The sequence below is a fragment of the Vitis riparia genome, chromosome 14 (assembly GCF_004353265.1).
Source record: "Vitis riparia cultivar Riparia Gloire de Montpellier isolate 1030 chromosome 14, EGFV_Vit.rip_1.0, whole genome shotgun sequence".
Lineage (NCBI taxonomy): Eukaryota > Viridiplantae > Streptophyta > Magnoliopsida > Vitales > Vitaceae > Vitis > Vitis riparia.
The window spans coordinates 9056130-9068750 of record NC_048444.1 but is presented as its reverse complement, the minus strand read 5'-3'; the positions used below and the strand labels follow the sequence as shown (position 1 = coordinate 9068750).

The 12621-nt window shown below is 36.7% G+C and overlaps 1 protein-coding gene across 1 annotated transcript in view; it reads right to left on the bottom strand.

Moving 5' to 3' along the window:
* LOC117930441 (protein SWEETIE) overlaps positions 1-12621 on the bottom strand; it is a 186869-nt gene that overhangs the window by 142304 nt on the left and 31944 nt on the right. Inside the window, exons 12-14 of the mRNA XM_034851104.1 lie at positions 8005-8130; positions 1584-1687; positions 33-165 (exon numbers count right to left, since the gene is read on the bottom strand). Coding sequence (XP_034706995.1) covers positions 33-165; positions 1584-1687; positions 8005-8130 — 363 coding nt within the window. The remainder of the gene's footprint in view (positions 1-32; positions 166-1583; positions 1688-8004; positions 8131-12621) is intronic.

Genomic DNA, 12621 nt, shown 5'->3' with positions numbered 1-12621 from the left:
ACTGAATAAAAGGAGTAACAATATCCAATTACCTCCTTTGGCATAGAAGCTAATAATGATGATAGAAGTAACCATCCAGCTTCTTTTTCAACAGTGGCTGCCACAGGGTTCCGACTAGATTCCAACAGCATTTTTTTTGAAACTTCAAGCACTGATCTAGGCAATCTGCACACAGAAAAATGATGATATTAGCACTTTGGTTATGTCACAAAATCTAAGGCAATCATCAAACATCTTTCCCTTGGGGATGATTTAGAGTGTCTGTATGGCAACATTTTTTATGTGATCAAAATCAAGGTCAGAATTTTGGGCTGAAGACAACCAATCAAGCTCCAAAACAGAAAGAAGTTTAAAGGATTTATTTGTTCATATTTTAGCCCAGGGTCTTCTATTATGTGTTTTTCGTTTTTTCTTTTTTGAAACAAAACTAACATTTCATGACCAAAAAAGTGAGAATACAAAAAAGGAAGAGCTATTCTTCAAGCACAACATGAAAAAAATACAAACCAAAAAACAAGATTGTAACAAAACCATACACACATATTAAAAATGAAAATCATAGAAACTCTAGAAACACTTTTTGGAAGAAAGTCCCCTTCACAGATTCCAAACAAGGAGACTTCCTTGCTTAGTTGATCAAACTGCTACTTGATTGGCTGCCCAGGCCTCCATGGTAAGAAAGTCCGAATAAACTTTTTTCTAGTTTATTTGGACATAAAATGACAGTTTTTCATGGTTTTTTGCTATTTGATCAATTGGACTTTCACATGGACATGTTGCAGATCCACACAAATCCATATAATACAAGTTTCATTTTGACTCAGTAGGCTTCAAGTAGCCCCAGAGTAGTTAAGGGTCTACATGACTGCAAGAAACTATCTCAGTTGTTCCTAAAACAATTAAGATAGTTGATCAATGGTTATAGCCATAATATGCCATGTGCCAATTTTGGGTGATCAAACCAAATAGTTGGAGATGCAAACTCTCAAGAATTTTTGTTCTTAGAAATACCACTTTAAAGAACCAAATGCTAGAATTTTGCGTATAATATGAATAGAATGTAAGATTCAATGCTTCCAAAAGAAAAAAACAACATTAATAAAAAAATAAAAAATAAAAAATAAAAAGGCATTTATACCAGGAAATGGCCAAGATGAAAAAGAAAAAAACCAAATCTCAGGATTTCTTCGGGAAAAACATCAATCATAGCATAATAGTTGTTAATGAAGGCATGCCTAGGCACAAGGCACAGTGAAGCCCCAGCCCTGGCCCACTCAGGGCAAAACAATGCCATATTGGCTCTTTTAAATACTTAGAATCTTTTTTTTTTTTTTTTTTCCTCTTTTTGCTTGATTGGAATTCTGGAATATAGATGGAGATATATGAGCATATCAAAAATGATTGCATCTCCAAGTTTATAATATTTTACAAAATTGCACATATGCCCTATGTTGTGTGCCTCCCTTTGCTTAAGCACACACGTTAGGCTGCACCTTGGGCCTCAAGAGAACTTTGCAACTTACAAGCATCTTGCACCTTTCAAATGTACAATCATTAGAAAATACAAAATAGAAGGACATTACCTGGCTGGATAGCCAAGAGGTAACTTTGGCGAAATGGATACCAAAGCTGCTAAAACAGCAGCTTGTCCATGCAAAGAATCAAGCTCAACTCTCAGATTGCTTCCCTAAAACAATTTACTGCAGCCAGTTATTGAAATATACACATAGAAGTAAAACATAATGTGGTTTAATGAATACTTTCTACCCACAAAAACAAAAAATAAAAAGGGAAATCCGAAGCTTTGCACATCCTTGCAGCATGATATTTGCAATTCAGATTAGTTCAACCATGGGCACAAGAGAAGGAAAAAAAGGTGAGAAGATGGGAAAACAATTTGGAAGGAATCTTTTTACTGCAGTAACATATAACAACAAACCCAACATAAAAAAATGTAGACAAAGATGCAGAAATAAATATTACTAAATAAAGCAGTAAAAAAATAAACGCTCAAAAAGCAAGCAAAATCATTATTTACTATCAGAACTGGACAGAGGTTTTGAATTATGATGAAATATTAGAAGATTTACATATTTAACTGCAATTTAAAGTTCCTTTAAAGTTCAATATCTATCCATTTTCTTCAAGCATTAAAGTATTTCAGCATGTTTCAGATTTTATCAATTTCAATTATCACCAAGATTCACATCAAAACTATCAACTTCATTCGACACAACAGTTCAACAAAGCCAAGTCTGACTTTTAGCACAAAACAAAGAAGCATATACAAAGAAGGACCAGACATCTGTAACAAATAAGATGGAAAAACCCCACACCCCATGCATACCTCACCTAATAACAAAAATGTTATCCCAAAACAAACATACTCCTTAAGGGGGTTAGGCAAATGGCCTACCAAGCCCAATAAAGTTAATTTAAGAGGAATACAAGCAAACTCCATCGTCCTTGAAACTCTAGATTAGTCAAGGAGTGAATAGGATTTCTCAACTCATTAGGTCTCTGTCTATTCGCAAATATTATATTGCTCCTCTCTATCAAAATCACCCAACTAAATAGCAAGCAATGTTGGGTTTTTTTGTTTACATGAAGATCTTAAGTTGGAATACAAGAGGGTTAGGTTCCAAGAAGAAAAGAAGGATTGTCAAGAATTTTTAAGTTCTCAAAATCCAGATGTTGTGATGCTTCAAGAAACAAAGAGAGAAATTTGGGATAGGAGGTTTGTGAGTAGTGTTGGAAAGGTAGAAGCATGGAGTGGGCTGCTCTTCCTGCTTGTGGGGCTTCAAGGGGGATTGTGATTATGTGGGATTCAAATAAGTTAAAGTGTACAAAGAAGGTGTTAGCTCTTTCTCTGTAATTGTGAAGCTAAATTCTGGTGAGGAAGGGTCTTTTTGGTTAACTTCAGTGTATGGCCCGAATAAGCCTTTGTGGAAGAGGGATTTTTGGTTGGAGCTTCAAGACCTGTATGGTCTAACTTTCCCAATGTGGTGTGTAGGAGGGGATTTTAATGTAATTAGGAGGATCTCTGAGAAACTGGGTGATTCTAGGTTAACATTCAACATGAGGTGTTTTGACAAGTTTATAAGGGAGAGTGGTTTGTTGGATCCTCCTCTAAGAAATGCGGCTTTTACTTGGTCAAACATGCAAGTTGCTCCTATTTGCAAGAGGTTGAATGGGTTTTTGTTTTCTTCTAAGCGGGATTCTTTTTTCTCTCAAAGTCTTCAAGAGTCGCTTCCTATATGAACCTAAGATCATAGCCCAATTTGTTTCGAAACTAATCCTTTAAAATGGGGTTCGACTCCTTTCAGGTTTGAGAATATGTGGTTGCTCCATCCTGAGTTTAAGGAGAACTTTAGAGATTGGTGGCAATAGTGCACAGTTGAAGGGTGGGAAGGTCACAAGTTCATGAGGAAATTAAAGTTTGTTAAATCAAAGTTGAAAGACTGGAATAAAGTGGCCTTTGGAGATTTAAGACAGAGGAAAAATTTCATTCTTTCGGACTTAGGTAAAATTGATCTAATTGAACAAGAAGGAAATTTGAATCTTGATTTGTTATCAGAAAGGACCTTAAGAAGAAGGGAGTTAGAGGATTTGTTATTAAAGGAAGAGGTTCATTGGAGAAAAAAATCTAGGGTCAAGTGGAAAAAAGAAAGGGATCGCAATTCTCAGTTCTTTCATATAATGGCCAATGGAAGGCAAAGCAGGAAGTTCATTAAGTCTTTAATCTCTGAGAGGGGGGTGACTTTAAGTAACATTGAGGTTATCTCCGAGGAGATTGTAAATTTATTTGGGAAACTCTATTCCAAACCCAAATGTGCTTCTTGGAGGGTTGAAGGGTTAGATTAGGTCCCTATTTCTGGAGAGAGTGCGGTTTGGCTGGACAGGCCTTTTTCTGAAGCGGAGGTACGATTGGTAGTTTTCCAATTGAATAAGGAAAAGGCCTCTAGTCCTGATGGTTTTACTATTACAGTATATCAAGAGTGTTGGGATGTGATCAAAGAGGACCTCATGAGGGTGTTTCTAGAGTTCCACACCAATAGGATAATAAATCAAAGTACAAATGCGACCTTCATTGCTCTGGTGCCTAAGAAAAGCCAAACTTTTAAAATTTCAGATTATAGACCTATTAGCTTGGTTACAAGTTTATATAAGATAATTGCTAAGGTCTTATCAAGGCGTTTACGCAAAGTCCTCCATGAAACAATCTTTGGCTCTCAAGGAGCCTTTGTTAAAAGGAGACACGTCCTAGATGATGTGTTAATAGCCAATGAAGTGGTGGATGAGAAAAGAAGGTCAGGGGAGGAAGGGGTGGTTTTCAAAATCGATTTTGAGAAGGCCTATGATCATGTGGATTGGGGCTTTTAGATCATGTGCTAGAGAGGAAGGGGTTCAACCCGAAATGGAGATCTTGGATAAGGGGTTGTTTGTTTTCATCAAGTTTTGCAATCTTAGTTAATGGGAATGCAAAGGATTAGGTTAAGGCCTTTAGAGGTTTGAGACAAGGAAACCCCCTTTCTCCTTTCCTTTTTACTTTAGTACTAGATGTTCTAAATAGGTTGATGATCAGAGCAAAGGAAATTGGGCTAACTAAGGGCTTCGTAGTGGGGAGGGACAAGACTAGAGTGTCTTTGCTACAGTTTGCAGATGACACCATTTTTTTCTTTAAAGCCTCTCTGGAACATCTTCAAAACCTAAAGATTATCCTTTTGGTTTTTAGGCAAGTATCAGGATTAAAAATCAATTTAGAAAAAAACACCATTTCAGGTATTAATACAAGGCAGGAGTTGTTGTCTAGTTTGGCCTCGGTTTTTGGTTGCAGAGTGTCAGAGTGGCCTTTGTCTTATTTAGGTCTTCCATTGGGAGGGAACCCAAAGACAATAGGCTTTTGGGATCCGGTGGTTAAGAGAATTTCGAGAAGGCTGGATGGTTGGAAATAGGTTTTTTTGTCTTTGGGAGGGAGGATTACTTTAATTCAGTCAAGTCTGTCTCACATCCCTAACTACTTCCTCTCCTTCTTGAAAATCCCAATATCAATAGCCTCAAAGATTGAGAAGCTGCAAAGTGATTTTCTTTGGTCTGGGTCGAGGGAAGGAAAGAAAGATCATCTTGTCAGATGGGATGTTCTTTGTAGGCCAAAGGACTTGGGAGGTTTGGGTTTCAGGAAGACTTCTTTGAGAAATATTGCTCTCTTAGGGAAATGACTTTGGAGGTTCCCTAGAGAAAGAAATGGTCTTTAACATAAGGTTATTGTGAGTATTTATAGGACACATCCTAATGGATGGGACGCCAACATGGTGGTTAGATGGTCACACAGATGTCCTTGGAAGGCTATTGCTCAAGTTTTCCAAGATTTCTCCCCTTTTGTCCGCCTAAAGGTCGGGAATGGGGAGAGAAATCGTTTTTGGGAAGATCTTTAGTGGGGTAACCAAATTTTGTGCTCTCAATTTGTTGTTCTTTATAGAGTTATTTCTATGAAAAACCTCACTGTCTCAAATGTCCTTGGCAATTCCTTTCCACTGTCTTGGAATTTTAATTTTCGTTGCAATCTTATTGATATAGAAATTGATCTCTTTCAAAGATTAATATCCTCCCTTAGTTCACTGTTTTTCTCTCCTTCTTTGGCATATTCAAGAGCATGGTCTTTGTCATTATCAGGCTTGTTTTCAGTGAAATCTTTTTTCTTGCCTTGTCAAAAGTCTCAAATCCTATCTTGTTCCTTCCGGCCAAGTTTTGTGGAGTTCAAAAGCCCCTCAAAGGTTAAGGCCCTCGCTTGGTTAGTAGTACATGGAAAGGTAAACACCAATGACAAGTTGCAATTTAGAAGACCCTACAAATCCCTCTGTCCTCAATGGTGTATTCTTTGCAAAGGAATGGAGAATCAATCGACCACCTTTTTCTTCATTGTCTGTTACCATTGAACTCTAGCACAAGTTGTTCAATCTAGCAGGTTTGGCTTGGTCCTCCAAGGAGTATTGTGGACATGTTGGTTATTGCTTTTAAAGGTTTGGGGAATCATTAAGAGGCAAGACACTTTGGCAAATCGTTTGCCTTACTTTGTTATGGATGGTTGGCAAGAGAGAAACAATAGGATTTTAGGATAAGGGAGAACGAAGAGATGTTATGGGACTTGTTCTTTCTTTCCTCTTTGGGCCTCTGTATTGTAGCTTTTAGGAGTTCCTCTTAGTGTTTTACAACTCAACTGGACTGCGGTTTGAGCTTCAAAAGTTTCAGTTTGGGTTTTTTTTGTTTTTAGTTTTCTAAAGTTGGGTGTTTTCTCTTTTGCTCAGTTTTTGTTTTGTGGGAAGGCCTCTCATCCTTCCTTGTTTCTTCTCTTTCTCTTGTATCTCTTCTTTCTCTTGTATCGTTTCTTCTTTTAATATAAATTTCTTCGTTTCTAATCAAAAAAAAAACAATAGCAAGCAATGCACACTGCCAGAGACCTCTACTCGTAGCATCCCTACTGAACTTCTGAGACGAAATAAACAACAAATCTGAAAATCCTCACTAGGGCATGTACCAAATGCCCGTTAGTACAAGGATGTACTGCTGAAAGTCATGAACACAGGAGCAATGGAGGATCAGGCGAGCAACAGACTCCACATTTCTCTTGCAAAGAACACATCAGGCAGGCCTGATAACCCTGTAGATTTCCTTATATGAAGTAAACCTTGGTACTCATTTATCACAAACCATCACCCAGGCAAAGTCTTTGACTATAGGGCGGACTTCAGATGTCCAAATTAATTTGACCAGAAAATAAATCAGCTCATCCTTCTTGAAGATAAAAAGAAAAGGTGTTAACGTGATCCATCCAAGGAACAATACCTCTCATCAGAAGAAAGAGATAAGACTTAAGAGATAATGGAATTTAAGCCCCCTCCAGCAACTTAGCTACGCCCCTCTCACCAAATCTAATCCGAAAGGAGAAACTGTGTCCCCTCTCTACAATCAAGCCAATCTCCTTACCTTTAACCAACACCTTCAAAAGCTCAAAGAATTTTGATTCAACCCCAAACAAGCATTTTCCCCCCTGCACAACCATACCTTCCCTTCCTCCTGGAGCAGTCCTGAGTATACCCTTATGTTATTCTAAAGAAATATGGAGTCCTCTGCAGAGTCCTTATATACCATTGCCCCTATCTAGGAACAAGCAAATGAAAGCAGCATTTCAACCTTTTTCAGAGCTCCCTACCTGATGGAATCACCATTCTAACTCTTTCAAAACTATTACAATTTTTCCACATCATACATTCTTCTCCAAATCCTCACTCTCTTTTCCCTTTATGGAATCAAATGTGCCCTCACCCACAAGCATCCATTCCATGCCACCAACTTTTTTAAGCTTCTTGCAAACTTAACATTTCCCTGAACTTCCCCCAGCAAATTGATTCCATTACCACCATACCAACATATTGAAGTGCCAGGAATCATCACTGCAAAGAAGTTGTAGTCTATTTGTTTCCCTCTTTTTGACCATTATGCCCTCAACTTCTGTCTCCACTTGTTCTCCTTCCATGTAACCACATCTTTGTAACCTCTCTTCCAAATAATGCCCCTTTAACCCTCAACTCAATCTAATCTTTTGCCTCCTTCAAAACCCTCTCCTAACCTCCACCTTGTGCCACTCCATTTTCAGATGAAAGGAATCAAAAGGGGATATAAAACACAAACAATAAAGATCAGGAGATACTTATTTAAAACCTTAATGGGATACATTTTGACATAACTTGGTTAAACAGCATTTTTTTTCCTAAACCCATAAAATTCATATGGTTTCATAGGGTACAATATATAATTTAACAATGAAAAACAAAAATCCAAGTGCAATATTGAAGAAAAGTATAAAGAGAAACCTTATATAAATGGAAAACCCAAAAAAAAAAAAAAAAAAATCCAGAGAGGATAAATTAATATTAATCACTTCAGCAAGATAATTACAGTAACCCATATCACATGCTATGAGGTTACATTCTAGTCCATTTTTACCTTTTCAAATGAAACATTTTCTCTTAAGGCATTTAGTGTTGTCACCCCATAAGAAACCAAACCACCAACACAGGTGGGATCAACCTCAGCCAATGCCCGCAGTGTCAAAGCAGCCTCGATGCGTACCTAGCAATGCTTTCCAGTCAACATTGTATTACTGAACAAAACATACCAATAAAAACATGATAAGATCTAGAATAATCAGTTAAAGTGTAATTTTTATAATCTGTCATGCATAACTTGAGATTCCCATCATTAAATCTATGGATAAGACAATTCACAAAAGAATGTATAAGAAAAAGAGCCAATACAATTTTCCTCCATAAAACTCAAGACATTGAACCCAAGGAATTGGGGTGTGTGTGTGTGTATTGTAAAGATGTTTGACCATTTTAGAGCTATTTTCTAGGAGACAAACCCTTTGAGCTATCCGAAAAAGGATCCACTCTTGAACTCGGTCTTGTTGCGGCTTTTTACCCCGGGGTAGATCTATTTGGGGCTATTGACCGAGGAGCAAACATATTAGAAGCTTGGGGGACATATTTATACCTTTCCCTGCAAGGTTCACTTTTTTTTATATAGCTAGGAGTTCATGCCCAGAAAGCATCTACTTCGCTTCAGCTAAGGCATATGAGAGTAGTGAGGCTAAGTCACTATTATCTAAATTAAGAGGATAAAATATAGAAGGAGCATTGAGTGCTCTGACTACCTTCTCAAACACTAGCATGTCATGAGTTGATGCAAGTTCTATGCATCTTTTCTTTCCTCTTAAATGTCTTAACTCATGGCATGGCTCCTTTCATCTCATAGTTTGACTCTTGCTTTTACCTTACCTTCTTTAGTCAAAGTAAAGGGCGTGTTCTCCTTTTTTGAAAGACAAATGTATAGTGGCGGTCTTCACATAGCACCATAGTGAGACTAGTCACTGGCTACAGGGCAACCAACCTTTTCTCTTTCTTATTTAGTTTGGATTAAATGAATCAAGTCAACATGGGTGGGGAAAGCTGCTGAGATTAAGAGAAAATCCGTTGGGAGAAAAGATCAAGTTAGAAAGAGAAGATGGTGTAGGAGTCTTAGTAGAACCAAAGAGAATGCATCAAAAGGAGCGTAGAGCATAGTGGAGTCACAGAGCGGTAATGAGAGCGACAAGCGTAGTTGCTTAGCTTGACTTGCCTTTTGATAGAGATCCAAGTCCCAGGTCCAATTGCTTATTTGCTTACGAAGAAGGGAAGTCTAAATTCCAATCTTGTCTTGAAGCCATACGTAGTAAGTATTAAACCCATAATTGATTGCTTACAAGATTCGTTCTCTACCTCACCAGACAGATAGACGAGGATCCAGGGCTAGTTTTTTTTATATTGGCTGAAGCCCTCTCTTAATAGAAAGTTAAACAATCGGCAGTTCATCCTTTAGTTTTCCATTAACAAAGTAAGGCCACAAAGAAGATGAGAGGCAAACCCACTCAATCACAAGTCTCAAAGACAAACTAGGGTAGCAATCCGGGGAAGTGAAGAGGTAGCTATTCTTGTATTGTGAGAGAGAAAGCTTTTCCTTTCATATCTGATCCCTCTTTCTAAGCACTAAACCAACACACACACAGAATTCCAGTGGTATTCATTTATTCATATCAATACAAATTAAGTTTTCGCCAATTTGTTTTCATGGTATCAAAGCCGCCTTTAATCCTAGGCATCTATCATTCACTTTTTTGTGTCTTCTCCCTTCTAAAACACTATATAATCATGTTGGGAGTTACTAAAGAAGAGATGTTCAAAAATATTTTTTAACAACCTCAACAGTTGATTCAACAATCTTTTCATGAATCCCATCACTTCGTATGACAACCTAGAAACTGAATGGGCAGAATTATTTATGGGAGTCTTAATCCGTGAAGATGTCTATGCATGGCGAAGGTAAGTTAGGATATTTCACTGTTTCCACAAAGCCACCTAAACAGGAAGATGAGATAGCATCTCAAACATGGGAAGCAGAGAACTCCATGGTTATGGTATGACTAGTCAACTCAATAGAACCCGATATTGGCCAAACAAACCTTTTCTTATCGACAGCAAAATAGAGGTCGAATGTTGTTGTTGAGACCTATTTAGACATGGGAAAGTCGGCTCAGATATTTGATATGAGCCAAAGTATGACCCAAATAGTACATCAAGGAGTCTATGGCAGGAATTAGACTAGTACTATGATGTTGAATGGGAGTGCGTCAATGATAGCACTTGGTACAACAAGATGCTTGAAAAAGAGGGCTCTTTGAGTTCCTTGTAGACCTTAACTCAAAATTAGACAAAGCCAAGAGGAGAGGTATTAGCAAGGAATCTCTTCCTTCAATCCATTAAGTGTTTGCCTATATTAGGAGGAAGAGAGCAAGAGGAATGTACGATGGCAGGACAAGAAACTATGCTTTCATTTCTGCAGCACTTGAGAACACCTTAATAGGTAACAGAAGGCTTTCAAGAAGGGAGAAGACAGGAGTAACAACGTTTGGTGCGACTATTGCAACAAGCCCAAGCATACCAAAGAGACATGCTAGAAGCTTTAAGGCAAGCTTGCAAATATGAAGAACATGAAGTTCCCTGACAAGAATCATCATGCTTTCCAATGCAGCAGGTGATGGATAGCAACTGATCAACTCTGGAGGACCAGACTCTCAGCCTTTCAAAAAGAACAATTAGAGTTATTGCACAAGTTTATGAACCAGTTCAAAAATAACCAATGTTTTAAAAATCGAACCGGTCATTGAACCAAAAAAGTTACCAGTTCATAATACAATGGTCAGACTTGTGGTTAAACCTCGGTCAAACCAATGACATCATAAATATATAATTTATTTATAATTTATATATTATTAAAATTAAATATATATATATATATATGTAAATAAATTAAAAATCAATAATATTTATTTTTTATCTTTTATATTATCAAATTAAATCATGTATAAATATAAATATAGTAATATTTTAAATTTTATTAAATGAAATATGTATAGTATTTAAATGTAAATATATTAAAACTGAAATAAAATTAAATTATTTAATTTTAACTAATTTTATAATTTTAAAAAATATTATATTATTTTATTTAGTATTATAAATTTTTTAGAAAAGAATATATTTTTTTTGTTTGCCATACTTAGCATGAAAACATATGTACCTAAGTGGTTCTCTGTGAAATTCCTTAAGCTCTAGGTCGTGGGCTCGAGTCCTTTCGGCGGATTTGTGGATTTTCTTTTATTGATTCATTAAACTTCAACATCATCAATCCCACATCAAATTTAAATAAGAATGAGGAGGCCCTTAAATACATAACTTCTCCATGGCATGATGTGGATTCAAGAAAGAGCCCAACAAATAGCATCATGGATTAGGCTTTCAAAAGGGGGGCATTGAACTGAAATTGGGTCTGTGTTAGTGGGCTTTCGAGTGATAAAAAAAAAAAGGCTATTGAACCATTCAATTCTTCAAAAATCAAATGGCCCACCCAATTTACCAGTCAAACCAATGGTTCAAGCAGTTTGCAATCGGTTCGATGGCCAAACGGTCCAAAAGGAGGAACCAAACTAGAAAGGCCATCGGTCAGCGGTTGGACCTATTGGACTGGCTAGTCCGGTCCGATTTTCAAAACATTGAAAATAACTCAAATCCCACACCCTCCAATTCTTTTGCCCAACAAGGTAACTTATTGATAAGCCTAAGCGTTCATTCTAGAAATAAAACTCTTTGGATCATTGATTCAAAAGCAACAAATCATATGACCAATCTTTCAAATTTATTCTCTTCATATATTCCATGTTCTAGTTGTCAAAAAGTAAGAATGGTCGATAGTTCTTTGTCCTCATTTGCAGGAAAAGGGTTTCATTCCTAATTCAAAAAATTTTAATGTTAAATTTGGTTCTTCATGTCCCTAATCTCTCTCGCAATCCTTTTTCTTTCAAATTTATTCCCTTCAAATATTCCATGTTCTAGGGAGGTGAATGGGTTGTGCGACTTTGAAGATGATGCTACTCTAGATGGACAAACTCAAGCAGTGAATAAAACTTCTTCTCAATCAAGTGAGAATGAATCATCCTATGGTATTGTAGATTAGAGCACAATTTTCCTTATTTGCAAAAATTGTTTCCTTTATTATTAAGAAACAAAAGCACTTTGTAGATTAGGAACCTTGTTTTTTGTTCTTTTATCTTCCTTTGTCCTCCTGTTGGCACCTATTGTACATATCATATGTACTTTGATATATATATATACACATATCCAAAAAAGAAAAACACTAACATCTAGTACAACAAAACTAGACAAAAAGAGAAATGAGAACTTTAAAATGGATTATTTTCTTTTAGATCTACAATAACATATTTTTATGACAAAAGGAGCTCCAACATCAGACAGCTAAGTGCTGACAAGGATATCTAGAGCATTAATTCAGTGAAAGAGGATAAACAGATAGTGTTGCTTCAAGTGACTCAAGCGCAGTTGATCATTAGACTCAAGATCAACATTAGGTCTATCCTTGGAAGGAACATAACAAGAATTCATAAGGTCAAAAAATTTCTGCCAAGAATAGTTACCAATCTAGAAAAATTATGTCAGAAAAAAAAAAAAA